Source organism: Bacillus rossius, chromosome 2, assembly GCF_032445375.1.
Source record: "Bacillus rossius redtenbacheri isolate Brsri chromosome 2, Brsri_v3, whole genome shotgun sequence".
In the NCBI taxonomy this organism is placed as follows: Eukaryota; Metazoa; Arthropoda; class Insecta; order Phasmatodea; family Bacillidae; genus Bacillus; species Bacillus rossius.
The window spans coordinates 89,546,498-89,573,685 of NC_086331.1; the positions used below are offsets into that span (position 1 = coordinate 89,546,498).

Below are 27,188 nucleotides of genomic sequence, written 5' to 3' on the forward strand. Positions count from 1 at the left end.
AGCCTCGGCCACACGCGAGCGACGTCACGGCCCTGTCGGGAGTCTCCGGCGCTCAGAGCAGACAGGACCAGCGAGTTTTGAGGAGGATTAAGTAGAGCACCGAGCCTCGGCCACACGCGAGCGACGTCACGGCCCTGTCGGGAGTCTCCGGCGCTCAGAGCGGACAGGACCAGCGAGTTTTGAGGAGGATTAAGTAGAGCACCGAGCCTCGGCCACACGCGAGCGACGTCACGGCCCTGTCGGGAGTCTCCGGCGCTCAGAGCGGACAGGACCAGCGAGTTTTGAGGAGGATTAAGTAGAGCACCGAGCCTCGGCCACACGCGAGCGACGTCACGGCCCTGTCGGGAGTCTCCGGCGCTCAGAGCGGACAGGACCGGCGATATTGGAGGAGGATTGAGTAGAGCACCGAGCCTCGGCCACACGCGAGCGACGTCACGGCCCTGTCGGGAGTCTCCGGCGCTCAGAGCGGACAGGACCGGCGATATTGGAGGAGGATTGAGTAGAGCACCGAGCCTCGGCCACACGCGAGCGACGTCACGGCCCTGTCGGGAGTCTCCGGCGCTCAGAGCAGACAGGACCAGCGAGTTTTGAGGAGGATTAAGTAGAGCACCGAGCCTCGGCCACACGCGAGCGACGTCACGGCCCTGTCGGGAGTCTCCGGCGCTCAGAGCGGACAGGACCAGCGAGTTTTGAGGAGGATTAAGTAGAGCACCGAGCCTCGGCCACACGCGAGCGACGTCACGGCCCTGTCGGGAGTCTCCGGCGCTCAGAGCGGACAGGACCGGCGATATTGGAGGAGGATTGAGTAGAGCACCGAGCCTCGGCCACACGCGAGCGACGTCACGGCCCTGTCGGGAGTCTCCGGCGCTCAGAGCGGACAGGACCGGCGATATTGGAGGAGGATTGAGTAGAGCACCGAGCCTCGGCCACACGCGAGCGACGTCACGGCCCTGTCGGGAGTCTCCGGCGCTCAGAGCAGACAGGACCAGCGAGTTTTGAGGAGGATTAAGTAGAGCACCGAGCCTCGGCCACACGCGAGCGACGTCACGGCCCTGTCGGGAGTCTCCGGCGCTCAGAGCGGACAGGACCAGCGAGTTTTGAGGAGGATTAAGTAGAGCACCGAGCCTCGGCCACACGCGAGCGACGTCACGGCCCTGTCGGGAGTCTCCGGCGCTCAGAGCGGACAGGACCGGCGATATTGGAGGAGGATTGAGTAGAGCACCGAGCCTCGGCCACACGCGAGCGACGTCACGGCCCTGTCGGGAGTCTCCGGCGCTCAGAGCGGACAGGACCGGCGATATTGGAGGAGGATTGAGTAGAGCACCGAGCCTCGGCCACACGCGAGCGACGTCACGGCCCTGTCGGGAGTCTCCGGCGCTCAGAGCGGACAGGACCGGCGATATTGGAGGAGGATTGAGTAGAGCACCGAGCCTCGGCCACACGCGAGCGACGTCACGGCCCTGTCGGGAGTCTCCGGCGCTCAGAGCGGACAGGACCGGCGATATTGGAGGAGGATTGAGTAGAGCACCGAGCCTCGGCCACACGCGAGCGACGTCACGGCCCTGTCGGGAGTCTCCGGCGGGCCGTGCGCGCAGTGAACATGCTGTGGCGCCCAGCCACACAATACCGACGGGCACAGTGGGACGTGAAAGGCCCTACGACAACATATTCCTGCCCAAAATTTACCTTTCCTTTAACAAGTAACTTATTGCTCCACAAGACGGAAGTGATATTTTGGTTGAGATATGTAATGGTTATTGGTGACAGGAAGACAAAACGAAGATGTAATTTATCTTTGCATTTCTCAAAATAAAACCTTAGATTTAGAATGAAGGGACTTTTTTTTTTTTTTAGTTTGGTAAGTGAGATTGTATTTTGGTTTTATCCTATTTCTGGTTTCTTATTTTCATGTTTCAATTTTAACTTAAATCACAACCAGTATATATTTATAGTGTTAGGCGTATGTTTGAAATCAAAAGGAGCAATTTCCCAAAATAAAAAGGGACAATCGATGGCCCCTTGCTTTACATAAACGAATTTCAAACTCAGGGTTGTGTTTACAACTGGTCCATTGAAAGTGAAGTTCAAGTCCGAATAGTTTGATATGTCCTAGCCTGCGCCGAGGCTTTCATCTCCCCACTATTAGCATCCACTACATCTGCTTTGTGCACAAAGGAATAATCGTTGATAACAAACACTATGTACGTATGGGTATATGCTCGATCATAATAACTTCTCATATTTGTAGTCTTCCTATTTTAGAAATGTAAAAAATTCTTTCAATACTCGCCAGTGATGTGTAACATCTAACCTATCGTATCACAAACTATTAATTAAAACTACACTTATTTTGATACTAAACTTAAAAAATAGAATTTATGTTTTATATTATATAGCATTATTTCACAACATATTTATAACGTATTAGAAAATCAACATGGCAACGTGTCGCGTTGTTCAAGACTATTGTTAGCAGAATAAACCATAAACAGCTGTGTCTACTTTCACTTTCTCCCTTTATATTTTTTCAAACGCCATGAAAATGTTTGCGCTCGCTGACACGCTGCAGCACAAGCGCCACTGTAGGGCGCACCGAAAAAAAAATTGAATGGCGCGTGCTTCTACCTATTTCCTGTTACACATTTCCGTCGCATTCACGAAATTATTCCCACAAAATGCCGCGTACCGAGAACTAAGATGTTACACATAAAAAAATGTAAGTACGTGTATTTTCGTACGAATAGTTGACTAGACGTCTCACCGGTAGCAGTTCCTCTGCCAACTGAGCGATACTCTCCGGGAAGTTGTCGTGTTTAAGTTGCAGGCTGATCGTTCGGCTGGTGAGGTTGGCAGCAAGCGGCAACAGCACGCTCGCCATCCCTTCGATGCCCGGCAGCATTATGACGAGCGGCGCTGACGCGTCGGCAGGGTCGACGGCCGACGGCAACTCCATGACGGGCAAGCGTGCGGATGCCTCGTCGCCCATCACCGACATCATCAGGCCGATGTTCATGAACTCTGCACATGACATGCAAAACTTTTTGTGTCAAAGCAGGTAGGTTTACAGGAGCTTGAAAACAATGTCTGAAACCAACTGTTTGCAAACATTATTTTTATTTTGCAGTCGTTATTCGCATAGTCTGTGTCATGTGTAACGTGTTTCAAATGTGACAATTCTTAAAAGTGGTACCTACCAGAGGTACCCATTTTCCAAATGGCATTTGCAAAGCATCACGTGATGTTTGTAACGTGTTTTAAATGTGACAATTCTTAAAAGTAGTACCTACCAGAGGTACCCATTTTCCAACTGGCATTTGCACAGCATCGCGTGATGTTTGTTTATCAGCACTGACAGCCACATTGGATGGAGTTGTTTATGAATACTGTTGACAGAACAATAGGGGCAGATGGATATGTACACCATTTTCGAGAGGTGTCAAATTTTAGATAAGTTACGTGACACAGACTTTACAAGAATAAGTTACAGTTATGCATTTTTACTGCACCTGGTGCAGGAATTGTTTTTGCTGATTTCTGTGTTTTTGAAATTTAAAAATTACCAACATTTGTCATAGTGTACGGAATTTTTTGTACAACTCATCTCGAAGATTTATCTTTTTACCTGCATAGATCCGTATTGAAAATTCTTAATCATTGAGTTTTAAAGAGCCAAATTAAATATACTGCTACCCCCTTCTCTTGCGGGAAAATCTATCGCTTCGAGAATCTTCGAAGTTTCGTCGAAAGCAACGTTAATAACAGTAACAGAACTTTCACTATCATGTAATTTACATAATTGAAGACATGTCAGTCTTTCGTCTACAGTGGCATAGTGACTTATTGACAAGCTTCAACCTTTCCGACCTTATGCTGTTCGAAAAACATCTGATTTTTTTGACTTCATTTATCTGATGTTACCATAAAATCGTATTAATGTAGCTACATTTACGTACTTATTGGATAAATAAATGTTCTTTGAATGATTCTTGCCACGAGGAAGATTAGTTGAAAGTGTTTTTTGCACAGACGCCATTGCTGGTTTGCACTGTGTGTCATGGAGAAACTACAATAACAAGCCCATGTTCATCTGTGCTGTCGTCGTTGTGTTGTTCAGAATATATGTTTAATCTCATGCAATTGTTTTGTCTTAGGAAGCCCACTGTGTTCGTCTGTGCTGTGATATGTTTTTAATTCCTTCTACACAGGGGCGCAACAACTAAATTTCCAAAAGGGGGGGGGGGGCAATATATCTTTTTATAAAGAATCATCGATCCCCCGGGAAAATTTGTATTTCAAGGTGGAAAATGGTGCTATTTAAGCAGTTTTATTATCTAAAAATTGATTACAGAGCACTTCCTTTGCCCCCGTTTGCCCCCACTTCAAGGTTTCAGGGGGGGGGGGGCAAAATACCCTCCCCCCCCTGTTGTTGCGCCCCTGCTTCTACAGAGTTCTCTGTGCTGTCCATGAATTAAACTTTTGACATCGGCTGATTTTGGCTTGTTTTATGTGTGTTTGCGTATTAAACTGTTTGTCGGTTATTGAGGTTTCTCTTTGATGTACAAGGGAAAATCAGCAATGGTTTATGTAAAAATAGTTTTAAATCAGGTGAATACATGCCCTCAGGTTGGTAGGAATAGACACGGCGAACACACAGACTATCCGAGGGCAAAAACGAAACAGAGTAAGGTTGGCGCAGTGCTAAAGAACTGGACTCGTGCCTCGAAAAGTTCAAAGTTCGAATAACAGGTCCAATCATATTATTTTCGCTTTTCCGCGGGTCACTTAAATAACGCCAGGTAAATGTATGGATGGTTCCTTGCAATGGGCAAGGATCCGTTCCCCATTTACCATAATTTATGTTGTATTTGTTTTCACTCTAACGACCTCTTGGTTGAGGCGACGTTTAGCTCAGAGCAGAAGAAAAAATAATTCAGAGGTGGATTCAGATTGTTATTAGTTTCGACTACAGTAGAATTGTTGGTTTAAGCGTTAAATCCGTTGCAAGATGTCCTTAGTTCGGATTCCAGGTGAGTTATGGATAGGTGTGGTGTTTAAGGATAATACCCCCTTTTCATTCTGTTTATTTAATGTACAGGGGAATAAATTACCGCCAGCTTGCATTTTTGAAGTAGTTAGCCACAGTTTGCAGCATTACATGTTGTGGTTGCGCAACGCAATGTCACAGAAGAATTAAATGCCAGCTTTACCCATCATTCTCCCATTGGACTAAGGCTATGTTTGCTTGGGCTGTACTTTTGTACTTCTGCATGCAGAGGTGTAGTGAGCATAGAAAGTGTGAAGGGTGTAAAAATAACCAACAACCCGAATGTATGAGTGCTAATAAAATGAATAATTCCGAGTAAAACCTATAAACTAACTTTAGATTAATTCATTACTCTTCATTTTATGTGTAAAAGGTCAAATAAAAGATTTGAAACATGTTTAAAATGAATTTTTTTCAAGAATGTCTAATCAAACAAATTTACCTGAATATGTAACATATTATTTTCTCACTTTAATTTTCTATTCAAAGTTGTTATAGGCATGCACGTATTATGTGCAGTTTTTTAACTATCAAATTATAATTTTTTTCGAACCACAAGTTTAGTTTCGCATTACCTAATTCGAAATACTACATTACAAAACCCGGTAAGCCTATTCAATCCGTAATTGCCTCCCATCTGTACTTTCTGCACCCTTTACACCGACTCGAGTAGGCGTAGAACGCGTAGTAGCACCGAAGGGCACGAGTTAAAGTTACACCCGCCTACGTTCAAGCAACGCAGTAGAACATTTAGATTATGATTGGTTGATGTTACAACATCGCGGTAACATTGTATTTCGTACGATAAATGCAGTAAATGTTTGATATTATTACTAAAGCATTTACATATGATGGGCTTCGGAACATAGTGGTGTAAATCAAACATTTCCCAGCTTTGAGTTAGCTGCATATTTAACCTCTGAAATGTTCAGATTATTTGGTGTGACAAACTCAGATGTGTCAAATTCTTGAATTACACCAAACGTTTAGGAGCCCATGATAGTAGTATATAATAGTAGTTACTGGCACTGGTTCTGGTTCGTGGAGCTGGAACCGATGTCTGTCATCTTGGATTGTGACAACACGGCGGCCATCTTAGTGTCAAATTTTCTCAAAATTATTCAAAAATAAATTCCTCAAAATTTCTAGAAAAATACCCTATTTTAAGGGGAAAATGCCCCGTTAGAGGGAAAATTTCTCGTTTTATTCCCCAAAAATTACAGAGATTTGAATTATCCCCATTGCAGCTTAAAATCCCAATTTACAAGACACAAATAATCCTCTAGAGGGGAGCTTCGACCATGATAAAACTCGACCATGATAGCACCTGACCGTAAAACATCTAACAATGAAGAATGATCTGAGTGCCTATAGCCCCATCTTATACAGACTCTGTAGTTATTTTTATTAAAATTGTGTCCAGTGTGTCCCGAGTGTTTTTTTGTAGAACGTATGTCATTTTTTGTTAAATGTGAGTCCTAATGTGCTTCCTGTTTGTCCAATTTATGTACTTGCAGATGATTTTCCTTTTTAAATTAAGCAACCAAATTGTGTTTTTAATCCTGTTTTGACTCGTGTATTAATGTAAATGGTTCGTGTTTTGTCTTGCATATTATTCCAGCGGTCGCAGGTAGATAAGCCAGTCCGAGACGAGAGAAACCTCAGTTCTCTAAAAGCGGTGCAGTGAGAATCGACTCTCTTCAGTAAGTTTCGTGAGATAAAGTTGCCGTTACAATTTTGAGATTAATTAACAGTTTACCATCAGCAACGGAGACCTCGATGGCAGCGACACCGATGACGACGCATATCCTGTTGGCATCATCGACGACATTCACAGAGACCTCGATGGAAGTTGTACCATTGACAGCGGAGATCTCGTCAGCGACGACGATGGCGAGACAGATCCTGTTGGTGTCGTTGACGACAATTATGCAGAACTCAATGGAATGTGTACCATCGTCAACGAAAACAGTAGAGGAGACTTCAAAAGTCGTGGTTCCACTAGGAAAAGAGACTTTAATATCAGCAGAGCTGGCTGCAGAGGAAACTTCAATGAATGACTTTTCGCCATCGAAGAAGACTGCAATGGTTGCAGTATTACTAGCAGCAACGATGACCATTCAAGGTGTATCGGCGTCTTCCCAGCATCAGAGCCGTTACTGTGACCAGATTTTCTCGAACGACAGTAATGCTTGTCGACATAAGAAGAGAGAATGTGCTAATAATATTTCTCGCAAAATGTTTTGCTGTATAAGTGTCGCAAGGAATTTTAAGAAATGATAAGTTGAAAATAACTTGAAGACATGCATAGGTCCTGCTGTTTGGCAAAAAGTAAAGGTTTCGCCGTAACAGCGATGTATCGATGCACTTCAGAGTATGCCAGGAATTGGTACTACAGCTGTTACATCAGAAACCAGTTCGAGCCTGAAATGTTCGTCTTCATCGACTAGACATCCTTGCAGCTACTGCGATATGTCGTTTGCATTTGCCTATGATGCACGAATACATGAGAGGAGTAAATGCATGAAGATCCTACTCGTATGATATTTCGCTGTGATGAGTGCCAAGCGTGGTTTTCTCGTTTTGACAATTTGAGACGTTTCGCGGAAACTTGTAAAAGTGAAGTCCATGTGCCTACTGTGGAACTACCTGCAGAAATTTCTACTCCTCGGTATAGGTTAGAGACTCGTATTCGTAGAAGTATACAAGCAGATGGGTAGCAACCGATTGCAATGACACCTGGACATGAAACAAAACCAAGACTTTGTTCGTGTTATTAAAGGTAAATGATAATTGATTCCACTTGGTGAAATTGGCATTGCGTGAAATTTTGAACGATTACTATTATCAAAATACATTTAGTGAGTCATATGTTATTTGTCCTTTTCTTGAAGATATCATGTGGAACATTATCAATTAGCTTACTGACGAAGTAGCGACGTACGGCCTTTAAAATATAACTTGTGGCTGGACTGTTTATATGGTAAACCGTATCTGTTCGAGGACCAAGAGAAGAAATGCGCTTTCATGACTACAGTTCTGACGATGAAAAGCAACCTGTTAATCACAGTATCGAGAAACTCTGTCAGGAAGAGGAAGACTATGTCAGTAAAGGATTTGCCTGGTTTCTGTCTTCAGTAAACCAATTGGAGCTGAGAATTGGTCTGTTCAAGCCAATGCAGATCTAAATGTTAATTAGTTTGCTGACTTTTGCAAGTGTTCCTGTAGTAGAGTATAAATTATGTAAAACATTTTTTTTTGTAATTTCTTTTATTTCCCAAACCTGTTTCTCTTTAAAGTTATTTTAGTTTAAGTATCTTTTTTCATCATTTAAAGATCGATCCGAGGACAGGAATCTATCATTATTTTAATTGTGATTTTTTTGATGATTTTTTTAAAAATAAAATACCCCAGATTTTAGGGTGGTGGCTAAGATAGACTACAAGATGGTGGGCGCTCTGGAAATAGATATTATGGTACTCTTGTGTGTAAAAATGAAACTAATGTGGCGGTAGTGTCCTCTAGCAGACGAAAATAAGTTTGCTGCCGTGACATCATACTGGGTGTTGTAATGTATTCTTTGGAATTAGTGGTGGGAGGTTTGTTTGCCGGTGGCTTCAGTGGAGGAAGGATTCATCGTCATTTTTAATCGAATGAATTCGTCGGGTTCAAACCCAGTAAATTTTTATAAATTTTAAATTTAATTAATTTTATAGCTTACAAATTAAGGATTTTCAAGATGGTGGACAACATTAGAAATAGCTGAATGTTCTTTTTATTAAAATTTTATTAATAAAATTTTTATGAATTTTAAAATTTTTCCCGATTTTTCGGTGAAAATTACGGATTTTCAAGATGACTACCGTGATGTCGTCCGAGATGGCAGCCGAAGTCTGGGCAAGGTCAAAGCTTCACTCCAGAGGCTAACTGGAGGATTGTAAATATGGAATTTAACTCTTAATGAAAACAATGAAAGCCTCTATAATTTTTGGGGAAATAATGGGAAATTTTCCCTCAAAATATGGAAAATTGTAGGAATTTTGAGTAATTTTGAGACTTTTCTGAGTATTTTTGTGGAAATTTGACACCAAGACAGCCGCCGTGACATCACAATTCAATATGGCGGACATCGGCTTCGTCTCCACGAACCAGAACTAGTGCCAGTACCTACTGTTATATACTATCTCATAATATGTTATACGTTGATATACCTATTATTTGGAATCAAATAATTTTGAACGTGTCTGCCGTAGTGCCACTTGTAAAGGATTGCCCGTGGCAATGTTAGCACCGGCCGGGTTCGGCCGGCTATTGCGCTCACCGGCGTTGGGGGCGGGGATGACCTCGGACGTCGGCGCCTCGCTGTCCCCGGCGGCGGCGGCGGCGGCGGATGCGATCTCGGCGAGGCGCGCGAACGTCATGCCGCGCACGTCCTGCGGCGTCAGGAACACCTCGAAGTCGCGCTCCAGCGACTGCTTGATCTCCACCGCCATCATGGAGTCCATGCCGAGCTCGGCGAGCGACGAGTGCAGGCTCACCGTCTTCAGGTCGCGGATGCCTGCGAGCACACGGCCCAGGCTAGACTGCCGTTCCCAGACACGCTCCGGCCGCCTTTGGGAACAAGTCGCCCGAGTGCTTTCTCGCACATATGACATGTCAGTCTTGCATCCTTCCAAGTTACAATGCACAGTCAGTTACAAGATGTGATTTGAATGTTTCACGGAAATATTATAGAAGCTGCACAGTTGCTTAGCTGCATCATTACATTCAAAATATTGACAGCTATTTTCCCAAAATTTACTTTTGAAACTTATTTTTTTTTAAAGGGTTTTATATTTAGAGCCTTTTCATCCGTCACGTGGCCTGTATTGCACATGAATATGTCAATACTTTATCCTCCATGTTTGTTATTGGCTCGTAGTAATCAGGGTGTGACAAGAGAAATGTGGTCTCATAATAAAAGTAAATCAGAGTGTAAAGGTGCTTCCAGCCTTACTTTGCTAGCGAAATGAATTCCTCGTGCCTGCTACCGTAGGCTGTGCTGCTGTCGGGGGCAAAGCTAGACATTTTTAGTAAAAAAAGGGGGGGGGGAATTTTCATATCACATAAAATATCTTTATGTTTGTGGCTTATATGTATGTATATATATATATATATATATATATATATATATATATATATATATATATATATATATATATATAACTGTTATATACAGTGTGGGAGAGAGGGAAAGAGATAAATTGAATGAAAATGTATAGGATTCATGGGAAGGGGCTGCGGCAGGTAATATTTATCATTTTTATTTCACAGTTATGATTTTGCAAGCGCAAGCGAGCCCCCTCAGTGAGGGACTTTTGGATTCCAGGGGGCTGGGCCCCCTAGCCCCCCGGGATCTACGCCCATGGCTTCGAGTGAGTTTCGTGTTTTGGTTTGTGTTTCTTTTAGGCACATCTAGACAGTCGTAACACGGATCAAAGTAATTTTGTGCGAAAGCAAACACGCACTGGGTGGCTAAATAAAGCAGTGACTTCTCGTACAGACGTTCGCCAATGACAAAGAAGAAACCGCTGGTACGGGAATACCTTGTAACCTTATAGGTGAGAATTTTTGACGTGTGAACAGCTTAGCTCTCGGGATACGGTATTTGGTAGGAGTAATTTCGTGACTGAAACGGAAGTCGCTTGGAACGGAAATGTGTAAACACGATGATGCTATCTGAGGAAGTCTCAGAAATCGTGAAACGATGGCAGACCCGTTTTATTCATCCGTATATATTATTTTTAGCAAACATCGGAGTATGTACTAAGCGTATTGGTGTGCCAAATTAAACTTTATAATATTACAACTATCCTTTAATACTTTATGTTATAATTTATTGTCATAAAAATAAAAGACAACTTAAAAAAATACACATTACAATTTTGTCAATACTTAGTTGACTTTGAAATGTAGACATAGACATAGCGCAGCCTTCGCCATACTGTAGAGACATAAGAAATTGTTAACCTTCATAATTCCGATGCCATGTTGAATAAAAGGATTTTGTGATGAAATTTGTATGGTTTAATATTAAATGTTGAATCAGGTCAAAAGGTTAGGGTATATTTGTAGGAAGTATTTACCGGGGTTTCTATCCTTTAAAGAAAAAAAACCAATACCTATACTACATACATATACTACTTAGTGTTATAATTGTTGTTTTAAAATGTTTCAGGTTAATTTTGTTTTAATGTATCTATTGAACTGCAATTTTAATTTTGAAAAATACTTATAAGATTGAGCAGCGTACAAAATGCTTTAGAGAACCAACAAAATGTTAAAAATATTTGACGCCATGATTGTTCAAAAACCAATTTTCCTGGCTGGTAAATTATAGGAATTTTTAAAGTTGCAATAATATTTTGTTATGTCTATTCAAGTTTACAAAATGTATTCTAGGAAATATTCACTACCAGAAAGTTTACTTTGGCACACCAATATGCTTCGTACCTACATCTCGCGATGTTCGCGAAATTTAATATTTACGGGTGCATATTTCCCTCACGTGGGGCCGCCATATTGACGACTTTGGCTCTTAGCTATAGCATTTCTTGCATTAATGCGCAGTGGACGTTCAACCTGTTAAATTTCCGTTGCGTAATGAGCGCTTATTTCATTGCATATCTGGTGCATACTAACATATCACCCTCAGCGCGCCTAAAGAAGTATAACCTCAGAAAAGCAGGCAGTAATAAATCCGGTCTAGGGGGAAATGTCACAGTTTCAGCCTTGAGGCATTTACAGGTGACGCGTTCGGTATTTCCGTTGTTCGGCTAGCCCTATTAAACAGAATTATAGTTAAGTTTTAAAAACACGAATTTTTTTATCGTTTTTCCCTAAAATAAATACCTTTCATATGCTTATCATGCTCGGCATTATTTTAAAGGATTCTATGTTAAATAACCGGTCCGAGTTTCGTATTACAAGTTTATTTTCAACATGCGAACACATGAATTTGCTCGTTACCGAGGTTAGATGTTTACATATCACTAGCAATTATTGCAGACTCACTCAAAATTTTTTTTCGCAATGTAGCTGTGACTGCATAGAGTGTACACTGAGGAAGGTTCCTAGAGGCTGTGATCCCATTTGCTTCATTTATTGGTCAACAGTTAATTTTGATGCAGGATAGTACACACCCGAATACCGCAATATTTGTCATCGGATACTTGGAGCACCTAGGAATTACATCTTTGGATTGGCCTGCACAATTTCCCGATCTGAATATGATAGAGCATTCCGGGGATGATTTAGGGAGACGTGTTAGGCATCGTTATTCTCCTCCTAGTGACTTAAAGCAGCTTAAAATTGCTTTTCGTGAAAAATGGGATGCTATACCGGTGGAGTATGTTCAAAATGTAATTTCTTCTATGCATGACAGACTTAGGGCCCTTCATCCTGCAAGAGGGGTTAACACTCGTTAATAGGAGGCCATCACTTGTCAGAAAACCTGACAAAAACGAATAATTAAATTTTTTTTAATGTGCGAATTTCTTATTTTTATCGTTCATAAATTATTCGTACAGTACTATTAATAAAATATATTTTTTATAATTAATTTTGTTTAAGTAATCTATAAAGTCACTAATTATTACCACAAATTAAAAAGTAGTATTTATTAGAATTATGGGGAAAAATCAGTGTCAATTTGTTTTTGCTGCGAAGTGTATATATGTAGTTTATCTGTCTGTATTTATTTTGCCTTGGTTAGTCAAAGTTTGACAAAAATAAGGAGGAGAGGTAGAAGATGGATTATTCCCTCTTAATCCAGCACTAGCTCTTTTCCTAAGAGACGGGGTTATACATAAAATGTATGAATATATGAAATAATGGCTGAATAAATGAATTAAAGCTCACGGTATCGTCTACATTGTGGGTCTTTAGAGAAGGGTGAAGGGCAATAAGACGAGGATAAAGTACCGATTGAATGAGTTTATGGAAGAAACCGTAGTTCCCCGCGAGAACACTCGCTGGCTCACGGCAAAATCCGCCAAGTATCCCATATGAGAAAAATCTCAGGTTTGACCCTGCAGGTAATCTAACCCGGACCCGCTTTTGGTGGGAGATTAGGGATCTCACCACTCTACCACCCTGGCCCACGGGATATATATACATACATACATACATACATACATACATACATACATACATACATACATACATACATACATACATACACCCACACACACACACCATTGCACGGTATAACTATCAGGCTCCCCATCAAACATTTTCCCCAATTGTTGGCCTAGTGTTAGCTCGACCCATTCCAAAAGTCCCCTAGCCTTAAGTGTGAGCCCTTAGCTCACGAGTGTTGTACAAGTCGTATAGGAAGACGGCTTGTCTTAAATGTTTGAGCACCGGGTCAGTAATCAAGTGATTTGGGTAAGTGAGAATTGGCCCTACAAACTTTGGCTACAGGTTCATTACGAAAAAAAAAAAAAGGCTAACGATTTAGAATAGAAAACTTTACAAACATTTATGGTGAATAAGCCTTGTTGCCAGATGTCAAATATGCCGCTAGTTTGCAGGGTCTCTACTAGTTACACAACATGAAGATACAGTAAAAAGTTAATACGCCGCGAGAAAGCATGATCCCTAATAATTGTACAACATAGGGGTAGGAAAAATTCAAATATGCCGCAAGATGGCATGGTCTTTATTAGTTTCACAGCAGGAAGCGAAAGAAAAAAATAATCATACCTGAGATGGCAATGTCTCTACTAGTAACACATCAAGATGTAGGAAATATTAAAATTTGCCACAAGATGGCAAGGTCTCTACTAGTTGAATGTCATTTGAAAAACACCTCATGTAAATTTTGGTCGAAATTGAGTTACACGAACAAAATTTTTAGTGAAGGCAAGGCAAATCCAATATGTATAAAACACCACATCTCCAATACGTAAACACAGTGATACGAGATGTTAAAACATTCGTTCATTTGAGAAACACCACATCTCCTGGAAATGTGTTTTTTCTCAAAACACTTATAATTTGTAGCTGATGGCAGCATTGCTCCTACTTATATGCTAACTTATAATAAAACACTGTAAATGTGTTCACTTTGTTGTTTGTTCTTGTCACTGTTTGTTTCTGAGTAAAAATTAGTTGAAGCGAAAGTGATATTAGTAATTCTACAAGTTTAAAACGCAGAAAAGGGCAGAAGCAAGTTTCATGAAGTGTGAACGAATAAAAAAGTCATGAATGAAGAATACGAAAATTGGAAAGGAAATGTAGTGAAACCAAAAGATCACGTATTCGACTGCAGGTAAGTTAACCTATAAACATAGTATAGCCGAATTTGTTTGCATATGCTTGTGCAGTTGGTACCATTAAATAGAAAGCTTAACTTGCTGAAAATTTTAAATTATTATAAACAATTGGCCTACTTGATTAAGTTACCTGTCAAGAGTTGTTAGTTTATTAACAGTAACCTATTTTTTTAATACTGAATAATATTCTTGAGGAAGTTTTTTGTAACCTAAGCCTAAACATTCAAATTCTATACAACTATTTCACTTTAAACATAACTTTTTAATACTTTGACTGCTGTAATTTATTTTGATCTAATGTTGTTTGTATGTTTTAGGTGCACATGGAAATGTGTCCCGGAGAAAGTTACAGATGACAAAGCAACTGAAACATATGCCAAGTTAACTGATTTAGATACCGAGAACGAACAAGATGCTTATCTTCATTCATTGGTTGAGTGCAAGCCGATAGAAAGAAAAAGGCGTAAATCGGACAATGATGTAACAACAAGTAGTAAACCAAAGTCGCATTCTTTTACATATTCTGTGTCTACGTCTAGTGGAAAAGTAAAGGTACCGTATGCAAACTTTGCGTTTTATAAAGGCTATTGACGAACATATATCCTGTTTTCCCTAGCAAGAAGCCCATAACATCAGTAAGGCTTACAAATACTTAAACTCAAACCTGAACGTTAGAATTATGTGTCAACTTTTCAAAGAAAAACATCCAGATCTGAGTGTTGACTACAAGTTCTATTTGAAAATCTTCCATGAGCATTTTGGTTTGACTTTTGGGAGGCCGCAATTCGACTCTTGCTGCAAATGTGAGGAATTATCTGTCAAAATAAAAAAGGATTTTTAAAATGAAGCAATATGCAGAGCTAATGTTACATTCAACGGTGGTTTATGACAAGTTTCAAGTGAAAATTGTAGAAAGTGAAACAATAAAAAAATTTAAATAATGGTGGCCTTAGTTTTAGAAAAATAATGTAATGTCAACTGAAACTCAAGCTAGGAACGTTCCTAGAGAAAAACAAATAAAATTTAACATTTCAACTTTTATGGCGTTTCATTACTAAAAAAAACGTGGGTAAAGTTAAAGCAAAAACCTTTATCAATGTACTTAACGAGCATACTTTTGACATGAAAAAACTTTCAATAATCAGTGCCTTACCACAAAAATGTGTTCCTATAAACATTAACAAAATTAATGTTCTCAAGAAACTCAAAAAATATATTCCTACAGACATTGTTGATAAATTTTATTCAAAAATTTATGACTGGCCAACTATTTATAGAGATAAAACTGAACCAATGTAAGAAACAATTACTAGACAATGTATATATATAGTTCATAAAATATAAAACTAGTTTTCATTCATAATTTATATATTTTTAACATGCTACATTATGCTGGTCATTTGAGTAACAACACATCTCCAACGACTTTTAAATATTTTTACTCACCAAAATTAAAAAAAAGAATTCTTATGATATAATTAGCTTACCGAATACCTGTACATATAAAAAATCTAATATTGATCTTGTAAAATAATTTCACAGTGAGTTATTTTTCTTTCTGAAGTTTACTTTTGTGGATATATGGTGTTTCTCAAGTGACGGATTCTGTTGTACCAAATGAAGAGATAGGAAAAAATTAAAATATATGGAGAGATGGCAGGATCGCAACTAGTTACATAACATTAAGCTATATGAATGATTTAAATATGTCGCGAGATGGCAGGGTCTTTACTAGCTAGTTAGACAACATGAAGATACAGAACATATTAAAATATGCTTCGAGGTGACAGGATCTCTACTAGATGTAAAACATTCAGAGATAGGAAACTTTTTAAACTTCATCGCATGATGGCAGGGTCTCTACCAGTTATGCAACATGAAGGGGATGTGATTAATTCGCGGATAAGCTTCGGGAAGGGCTCGAATTCAAGAAGTTTCCCCTGTGTGCCACTGCTGCAGGGAGTCGACGCCAGGTCGCCCCAGCGAGGATTGTGATTTCGTTTCCCGCACTCCGGCGTGACTTAAACAAGCCAGCATAGACGCCCTTTTCAATCTTGGAGTTCCCGTCGTCTTATGTCTCCGTGCCTGGCTCTGTGACTTCAAGCTCTGTGTGTGGTCAGAAGCGGCCAATTGGTGAGACACACTACTCGCTTTCCCGCTGCGGCCATCCTGATTTCGGTTTCCCTCGGTTTTGTGGAATCACTATTGGAAAATCTGGCATGGTTCTTTACTGTAGTATATAAGCCATAGCGGATTATTTCCTTTATCTCATTGGTCTATCTCGTCAGTTACCGCACTAAAAAATCGGTTTTGTGGACGCCACAATATTTTTTATTTTTTATTTTTGCTGTCAAAACGGAATACTTTTTGGTGTGTATAGTGAGAAAAATATAACTTAGGGGGCCATAGACTGATTTTTACTTTCAGTAAGTCTATAATGACCTCGTTGTCGACGAGATGTAAAATGCAATGAAAAAAATTAATTCTATAAATATCAATGGTTATATTTGTATTTAGCAAAAACATCTTGTGAGAAGATATAATGAATGTATAAAATACTGTATTTTTTCTTACTGTAATTGTGAATTATGTATGTAAATTAGTACAGTAATCACATTCTCATTACCTCGATGCAAAACATTAACACTGCGTGTCAAAGTCTGAAAACAGTAAAGTTTGCCAAAAAAAAAATAGAAATATGTCGTGATTAGAGACCCGTGAATTTCGCGGATTCAATGACCTCCAGGATAGACTCCAATATCCTCTACACACTCGGGCAAATGCCAACTGTTCATTGGCTGTTGACTTGTGAGTCGTCTCGACTGGGTGGCCTGTGATTCGACATTTCTATGAGTGAAGGTCTCTAATTGGCCCTCAGTCCTCCAGATTAACAGAGAGCCAATGACAGAAGCAGCACTAAGGTATAATTATTTGAATTTTAGCATAACACGAAATGAATCCGCGAAATTCACGGGTCTCTAGTCATGGTAATAGCCCAGTCAACCAGCGCGACCCCATAATCCAGCTCCATACTCCAGTCTAACACTACAGCCCCATACTCCAAAGCCCTACCCATGATGTTGGCGACGCAGTCGACGATGCCCCCGGAGCCGCCACTGCCTGCTCGCTTCTCCGCGACGACCATGCTGGCCACCACGGGCAAGGGCTGCCTCAGGAAGCGGTCCAGCACCTCCAGGCAAGAGGAGATCTTCTGCTGCAGCGTCCCGCCTGTAACACACGTCCGCGTCCGCGTTCACGAGCTGCCTTCTGGCGCAGATCGAAGACCCCTGCCGACAACATCCGTGCCGCTCTCTTTCTCCTTTAAAGCAACGGTCTACGTTCAAATGTCTACATTCGACTGGATCACGGGATATTTGACAAGCCCCGAAGAATTAGAAGCCAACGAAAAAAAAAAAAAACCTAAAAATTTTAATTTCACTAACAAGGGGACCACCAAGTATGGTACAAACGGATTTTAATGGGTCTTATATATGTTGTGGAGGGAGGCCCCCAGAGTACTAAGCTAAAAGGGTTTTGTCCAACGCGCCTCAGTTTTCGCGAAAATGGTGGTTAAAGTTTTATACGAACGTTTTACACCGGTACATTTTCCGTCGTGCCAGGCGAGCCAGCCTAGCCTAGTTGGTAAGGCTCGTGCCAGCAGCCGGCCGGTTAGGGTTCGCTTCTTGCTCATAGAAATTTTATTTTTTGATTATTTCATAATTTTATAATAATTATTATCAGTAGTTTCTGTGTGAAAGCGTAACAAACAAACAAAAAAACTCACATTCACATTTATAATAATAATAATAATTATTATTATAATAATTATAATAATCATTAGTAAGGATAAGGATATAGAACGCTCGACACTCGACGGCCAAAGACAAAAAATATTCGCTAACGCGTGAGACAATAGAACGAGAGAACAAACGGTTTCGTCTCTCACTCATTTTGTTTTTAAATTTTCCTAGCCTAAATTATTCTAAGTGTGTAAGGGGAGTGTCCAGGTTAGGGGAGGACCTAAGTGTGTCTCAGGCCGAAGCCTATACACTCTACCATGCGGGTTTTTAACCATGCAGGACAAGGGCGCGTGCATCGTGTGCTATTGGGGTTTACTGGCCAGCCATGGCTGCAATTGGCGCCATGACTGACGCCCCATTGGTCGCCTAGCTTAAAAGCTAGCTAATGTGACCCAGGTAAAACCTGTCTAGTCATGACGGAGAGGCCCGAGAATAGCCGAAGACCCTTCGTTTGTGTTTAGTTCACACGTACGCTCGCCCGCACACTAGCCCCACTTTTACAATTACGCTTTAATACTTTCTCTCCAATATTTCTCGCTCATGTTTACAAATACGAAGATGGACCTGGGAACCTTTTTAATGTATTTTTTGATTCTCCACAACTTTTGTTTGAAACTTTTTTCGCTTAAACGCCTAGATTCTGAAAAAAAAAAAAAAAAACCTGAGTGAAACCAATTTTTAACCCTTTTCTCGAAACTCTTCACGTCCGATTTCCAAAACATTAACACCATTCGATTCAGCGTCCTCGAATTACACTTATATAAAGTTTTCAGGTCTGCTGGTAAAAAGTGCTTACTTTGCCTTAGGACGCACCACAACGCCGAAATATCACAACGCCGAACGTACAATAACGCCGAATGTCAAAATTGACCACAACGCCGACAGCTAGAAAACTGCTGTGTACCACAACGCCGAATTACCACAACGCCGAAATACATTAACGCCGAAAAATGTCATTGCAGGACTGCCACAAAGGTTACGTTATTTAAGGTTAGCACACAAATTCATTCGGTTGTTTTTCATTTTGCTCCTGTCGCCCCCCTTCCCCGCAAAATAATTTTTTCGGCGTTGTGGTAATTCGGCGTTGTGGTACACAGTAGTTTTCTAGCTGTCGGCGTTGTGGTACACAGCAGTTTTCTAGCTGTCGGCGTTGTGGTCAATTTTGTCATTCGGCGTTATGGTATTCGGCGTTATTGTACGTTCGGCGTTGTGGTATTTCGGCGTTGCGGTAACGACCCCTTTGCCTCTTGTTGACTGGCCTATATCGCGAGCCGGGAGTCACAAGTTGGAGAGGTGTGGAAGAGAGAGAGAGAGAGAGAGACAGAGACAGAGACAGACAGAGAGAGAGACAGAGAGAGAGAGACAGAGAGACAGAGAGAGAGACAGAGAGAGACAGAGAGAGAGACAGAGAGAGAGAGACAGAGAGAGAGAGAGACTGGCCTATGACGAGCTCGTGCTGCTCCTCCTGCATCTCGGCCACCAGCCCCACCTCGCCGATGGCCCCCCACTGCACGGCCAGCGCCGGCAGGCCGTCGCGCGCGCGCGCCTCGCACACGCGCTCCATCACGGCGTTGGACCAGCCGTAGTTGGACTGGCCGGCGTTGCCGCGGCCGCACGATACGCTCGAGAACACCACGAAGCGGTCCAGCTGCGGGCACAGCTGGCGCGACAGGCGGTCCAGGTGGCGCGTCGCCGCCGACTTGGGCCCCGCCGACTTAGCGAACATCTCCTCCGTCTGGTTCTCGAAGATGGCGTCGTGCAGCACCTGGCGTGTGGGCATCCGTGCTTATTGACCATCAGCAAGCGTGTTTTTTTTTAAAAAAAAAAAGAAAAACCACATGTACCCATTCAAGGAACTTTTTAAACTATTAAATGTATTTGATATTAAAAGATTGTTTATTAGAACTGCAATAATTAATATGTATCAAAGGGATAATCAGTTAAATTATATAGATCATAACTATCCTACACGGCATAGACAGAATATAAATTTACAAATCCCTCTATTTCATAAAACCATCTCTCAGAGATCTTTAGAATTTTTGCTTCCAAAAATTGTTGTTATTCTTCCTGGAAAACTAAAAACTAAAAATTATTTTCGAATGAAAACATATGTTAATATTTGGCTAGATAATTTAACTGATAAAGAGATGGCTTTAGTATTTAAGTAAGTTTTATATATTGTTATAACTTTGTACCTGTACTTTACTTAAATACTAATTTTTATTTAATTATATTTTCATTTATTCATGTAACAATGTTATAATTTATAATAATTTATACGTTTTTTTTGTTTATACATAAAATTGAATTTTAATAAATTGCTCTTTTTAACTTTCATCATTATATAACTAATGTAAAGTTTTTTAGGTAATATTTTATATATTTGTTCCTCAGTTATTATACATTTACAAATGTTTACAATCGTCAAAATACCGCATGTAATTTGAAGTGAGTAGATGCACTCACATACAAGCTTGCTTTCGTGAGTGCTAAATTTCCTCGTTAATTAAGTGAAAATTGTTAACAAAGTGTAAAAAAATGGGAAATAAATTATTATTATTATATTTTGGGTGTTGCAACATTGCGATGATGAGGTGAAAAGTGACTTCTACTAGGTACGTCACAGCATGTCTGTCATCTCCTAACAGTTACTTAACCTGGTGACGTACTATGCGTCTCTTGTCGCTGCGACTGAATATTCTGTTGACCGCTTTTCAAGGAGTACATACCACACTGCATGTCTCTCAAGAATACACTATGTAAATGTATCAAAACTGAACATGTAAAGAATTAATCTAGAGGAAGCTACCGAGGAGAATCTAGCAACCGGTCCGATTCAACCGCGTTGTGTGACACCGGCCTAACTCCATGACCTGAGCGTGTACGCTGTCGTACAGTGTAGCCAACTTAGCACACATCCTGCTGGTCTTATCTGACTCACAACCTGGACGTAAGTGCGAACATTTACAGGCTTTATTCACATAAATGTTTTAGCATTTTTGCTCATTTCATAAAAAAAAATTTTGTAAAAATATAATTTGGTATTTATTACATATTTATTATTTAAAGTTTTTAAATTTACTTCTTTCTTTGGTTTCAAAGACATAATCAGCATAATTTTTATATTCATAGATTTGATAATTTTATTTGATATACCTAAATATTTAATGTGATTGTAATTCCCCATAAACCATGCCTATATTTTTCTACTCATATCTCATATTTCATCTTCATAGTTTCATGGTTTGTACTAGGTAGACAAAAAATCCCTATTAACAAATAACTCGGTTACATTTTCAGAATAAATAAAAATCCTAAATAATCGATTTATTTGAAAAAAAAATATATTTGAGTTCCAGAATTTTATTGATAATAAAGTTAAATATTCAGGTAAAGCTAGTCCTTATAGTCAAGCCAACATCATTTACTATGTTTTAAAAGCTAAATTAATGTAATATTTACGATAATTCTGTTAATACCATCTCAGACCATGTCCAACCTACTGTGACCTTCATCAAATATCAACAGAAGTGTAAAATTATCTTTAATTATCAATTTAACATCGTCGGAATGTTATTAATGTGAAATCTATGGTTCTCATTCTGCGCAAACAAAAGCTTTAATTTCGTTACCTGGCACTAATGCGGTAACATTGACTATACCAGATGAGAACTGAAAAAAACAAAGCTATCAACTTAAAGTGTCGACACAACTGTAAATCAAATTTAAAAGTCAGTCAGTCAATGTTATGTGTACATTTTTAACCACTATTTCTCTGATCTTGTGTTTCGTAGTTGTCTGTTAGTCCTGTCTCAGGTTGTTAACTTGTTGCTACTTAATATAATAAGACATCATTGGTTATTGCCTGCTGTCATTTTATTTCTTTATATGTAGAAACATTGACTAATGACCCTTTAGAATAACGTTATGGCGTAATTTTAATTTTAATTTTTCTATATGCGAATTTTAGCTTTAAGTGAAATCTTAGTGTTACCTATTCTTTTTTTCACAATTTTAATTTAGGAATTAAAAAAATTTTATATTAATTTTTTAGTAATTAAAGAAGTGTGTATTATTCTTTAGACTAATGGTCTATTTAGTGTAATTTTTTTTTCTGTTTAAGGGTATATTTTTTATTTAAGTTAATAAATGATGTAAGTTTGTGAAAAAAATCGTAAGACAATCTTACGTTCATTTGACTTTGGTTTTATTGAAAAGAATGACTTGCAGTGGGATTTACTTTAGTTAAAAAACGGCACAGACTTTCGTGCTCAGGAACTACGATAGGCACTTAACATTACACATAGAACATGCAGACCTATACCTTCAGGTAGTGATTTGAGAACAGACATTAAGTTAGTGTGGTTATTTAATTATTAATGTAAGTAGTAGTAGCAAATAAAACTGCATAAAGTTAATTGGGCTATCCTTACGAACCAGTTTTCCTCACTCGTAACAATATGCTAAGTCTTTGCAATAGACTTAGTTAAAATATAATAGAGGCCGAGAAGCCATGTTATTTGTTGTGTGGCCTAAGACCGGAGACTGATGAATAACACTGTTAAACCATTATCAGAGAAATTTACGGAATATTGAAGCAGGATTACTTGATACAAGAAATTGTGATAGTGTCAGTAGAACATTTTTAGATGGAAAATCATGTGTTTGGTCATCTGGTCATCATGTAGCTATTGCAAGTTAAAAAATGTAATATGTGTGGTTACAGAAGTAATTACTATTGCTTTGAAATGAGTTTAAATCAATATTGGTTTATTTTATTAATAATCTCAAGAATTTTAAAGAAGCAATGACAATTCACTTTTCTGGTATGTTTCAGGAAATAGGATATTCTTTTTGGTTTCAGTTGCTCTTTGCGGCCTAGTTTTCGTAGCAAGTTCACAGACGCCTTAACCCGAACTAAAATTGCGCATGTACATAAAAGTCTCAAATAAATGTCTCTTTGTTTCACTTTCTTTAAATCATTTCTAAGGAAAATTGGAGTTGCCAGAAAAGACTTATTAACGGCTCTAGACCAGGGGTCGGCAACCTTTTGAGTCGAAAGAGCCAAAAATTACAATTTACAAAATTTCAAAGTTTTTTAAGAGCCACAAAAATTTTTCTTGCCAACAATAAATAGTACTTGCATAATAAAGATTTTTGATAAAAAAAACTAATCTATTTTTTTATTCATAAGAAAAATTTATTCATATATATAAGAAGTGTTTTTTCACAACAAAATAGATAATATAAATGGTCTTATTAGATAATCACTTATTATATTAGTAAAAAATTAAAACAATTAAACACTTACTTACAGCACAGCCCGTAAGTACTAGTAAAACGAAAACCTCGGGCGGATGGATAGCTTTAAATTGATAATAATTAACTGCTTGATGACATATTGTTTAGTAAAATATAACAAGCGTGGAAAAAAACCAGGCTTACTACTGGTTTGTAATAAAAAAGTATTTTCTGTATAAATGACCTGGTGATGCAGTATTTTTGGAACGGAACTAAAAAGCCGCAGCTTCACATCCAAAGAGCCGCATGTGGCTCGCGAGCCGCAGGTTGCCGACCCCTGCTCTAGACTATCAAGTAGTTTTTACCCAAGTTAGAGTAACTTTTCATTTTTTGTTTGAGGATGTCACAAGTACAAATACATACATTTTATGTTAAAAAAGAAGCAATCTGAGCTAATCCTGAGCGATATTCCTTAACTAATCTGTCTGGAACAGTACAGATAAAATGATTTAAAAAAAGAAAAGCAACTTGTCTTTCGTTAATGGAAATTATACAAGAGAAAAAGACATTGATATACTTTTTAATTGCCACTTGTATCCTATTTAAAGACTCAAAATTATATATAGAATTCTTGAAACTGCTTTCAAAGGCAAAATTTTAGATGCATCATGCCATCCATGCAGTATGAATGACGTTAGGAACTTTGTATCTATCATCTTTTACACACACAGTGTGTATCTTTGGGGCATTACTTGAAAGATCATTGCTCTTAATGTATGCCTCATTAAAATTTGTCTATTCCTACAGTATAAAACAAATTGGAGCCCATTAAGTGAGAAAGTCTCATGGAAAACTCTAGTTTTATTTTGAAACACTTGCAATAAGAAGTGTCATTTTGTTGATTGTTTATAGAAATTCATATCGTGTAGGAATGAGAACCGTGTCCGCTGTTTTAGTCTCGGACTCAAACAAACTTAATCAGGCTGAACTAAACTAAAAAAAAAAAATAAGCTGAATATCGTACACTGTGAATACTGTATCTGTCCCTCCTGAGGCCAGTGAGCATTCACGCCACCCCTCACCTCGTTAAATGTCATCAAAGTTGGATCTAAATGTTGGAAACTTTCAATAAGCCAACAATCATATCATTGTGTTAAAAGTTATGTCCTCTTCTGCCAAGGTTGCAAAAAAATCAGTGAATTGCTCCCGGCAGTAAGGTTTATAGGTAGACTTGCCATACGTCCCGGTTTCGCCGGGACAGTCCCGGATATACTGGGTTGTCCCGGTGTCCCGCCCGGTTGTTGAAATTGTCCCGGTTTAGATTCAGGGCACAGTTTCTTGGAAATAATTGAGCAAAATTATTAGATCAGAGAATGATTAATCTGCTCTTGTGTGATCAGTAACATTTTTTTTTGTAAGTAACACAGTAATACAAATTTACAGAAGTCGGCAGCAGAGAAGTCCGTTGGAGGCGATGATGAACAGTGCCTGGAGTGATGAACGGGGTTGGATGCATGAGTCCACAGTCCGCGGTTTGATGGTGTGCAAAGTTAACTTCGGACTCAGCTGCAATGAATTTTATGAAAAAATTAAAGAGAAGAAGGACTTATTGAGAAAGGTTCACTCAAGTGAAAAATACGAGTGGTACAACAAGTAGAAAACTGTTTTGTTTTGTAAAAATATCATGTTTGTGTACCATTATGAATAAAATAACAAAGATTATCTATTCTATATTTTAAGTGTTTTTTACATTACTGTTTTCATAACCCCTTCCCCCCCCCCCCCCCCAAACCAACATCCCTAAAACCTAAAGTAAAAAAGACAGAACTGTCCCGGTTGGTCCGTGAAAAAATATGGCAACCCTATTTATAGGGACTTGTTTCATTATTACTAGATGATATATAAAGCAGTTGAAAAGGGCTGATGGGGGTGGAGGGACAGAGCACTCACGACTAACATGTTGTAGAGGGCGGCTGGGAGGAAAACAGATGGAGTACTCAGGACTAACATGTTGTAGAGGGCAGCTGGGAGGAAAAGAGATGGAGTACTCAGGACTAACATGTTGTAGAGGGGGATGGGAGAAAAAGGGATGTAGCACTCATGACTTACATGTTGGAGTTGGCAGATGGGAGGAGAAGAGATAGATCACTCATGACTAACAGGTTGTAGAGAGGACAGATGGGAGAAGAAGGGATGGGGCACTCACGAATAAAAGATTGGAAAATGCTGATGGAAGAAAAAGGGATGTAGTGCTCACGACTAACATGATGTAGAGAGCGGGCGGGAGAATAAGGGATGGATCATTCATGATAAACATTTTGAAGAGGTGGATGGCAGGTCGAGGGACAGAGCACTTACGAGTACAGGATGAAGAGGGTGGCTGGGTGAAGAATGGACGGAGCGCTCACGGCTAACATGCTTAATAGGTTGGGCGCACTTACGACCGCCAGGTTGAAGATGGCACTAACGGGCCCCAGCTCGGTCGCCTCACGGATCACGCGCTCCGCCCCCTCGGCCGTGCAGATGTCGGCGGTGGAGACACGCAGTTGGACGCCGTAGCTGCGCCAGATGCGAGCGCGCGTGCACTGGTAGCCCGTGCGCACGCCACTGCGCGAGGTGAGAAGCACGCGCCGCGCCCCACGCATCACCAGCCAGTCCACCAGCTCTAGGCCGAACCCGCCCAGGCCACCTGCGCGACAACACGCCACGCACAAGTTGAGATGCGTGGCGCAGTAAGAGCAGAGGAGGTCATGACAGGGACTGTGTGGTTCAGTGGTCCATGGACACTACATAGCAGTTTTGTGAAGACCCTAAAAATATAGTTACACAATATGTATTCGTGGCCACTATGTTAATTAGAAATGACTCTTCACAGAGGAATACGAAACTCGTATCGTGCACAAATATTTAAAACTTGTGCTAATGTGTGCAAGAATGCAAGCATACAGGTGAGGGTACGAGTGTACATGTACGCGAGTGTATATGAATGCTTGCAAGTATCCGAGTGCGGAAGTATGCGTTCGAGCAGGTATGTGAGTGAACAAGTATGCACGTGCTTTAATATGCTAGTGTGTTATAACGGAAACATGCACTCGAGCGCTGCTGCTGTTGGCATCTGTGTTTTCAGCAATATTTTGATAAATTAAATATGATAAATTAATTTGCCTTCAATCAAGTTCAACGTCAAAGTCAATTAAGTTAGTTCATGTAAGAAATAGCTTGAGGAACTGAGAAACGTTACGAAACGTAAATGCACAAGAAACATATTATTAATATTTGATATGTTGAACACAACATTGTAACAGAATTTGTGTTATTTTGCAGCAAAACAGATAGATGCCCTTGCACAACGAAAATCAAAAATGTTGTTCGTTTCGATTACCAAGAGGTGTAGTCACCGTTATGGCGGATAACCGCAGTAAGACATTTAGGCATGGAAGACACTAAATGGCTAAAGTGTCTGTTGGAATTTTCCCGATTCCTGCCACAGATAAGTCTGTAATTGTTGTATATAGCGGGGACGACCTTTGGCTATTGTCTTCTTAAGTATTCTCCAATATTTGGAGAATCTAAAGCAGATATATCCGGACTTGCTGCTGGCCACTCTAAAACAGGGACACGTTTCATACGTAGTCACGTTTGTGTTATCTTCACCATATGTGGCAGTGAGTTATCTTGTTGGAAAAGATGTTTTCTGCGAAACAATCGCTGCACTGATGGGCGTAGATTCATGTCAAAAACGCGCATATACTCTGCCAACCCCATTCGCTGCCTTGCAACCAC

The 27,188-nt window shown here is 39.9% G+C and overlaps 1 protein-coding gene across 1 annotated transcript in view; it reads right to left on the minus strand.

The window, feature by feature from the left end:
* The window catches only part of LOC134528920 (fatty acid synthase-like), a 183,780-nt gene that overhangs the window by 19,322 nt on the left and 137,270 nt on the right, over positions 1 to 27,188 (minus strand). Inside the window, exons 37-41 of the mRNA XM_063362588.1 lie at positions 25,847 to 26,094; positions 19,602 to 19,926; positions 17,434 to 17,589; positions 9,366 to 9,602; positions 2,762 to 3,018 (exon numbers count right to left, since the gene is read on the minus strand). Coding sequence (XP_063218658.1) covers positions 2,762 to 3,018; positions 9,366 to 9,602; positions 17,434 to 17,589; positions 19,602 to 19,926; positions 25,847 to 26,094 — 1,223 coding nt within the window. The remainder of the gene's footprint in view (positions 1 to 2,761; positions 3,019 to 9,365; positions 9,603 to 17,433; positions 17,590 to 19,601; positions 19,927 to 25,846; positions 26,095 to 27,188) is intronic.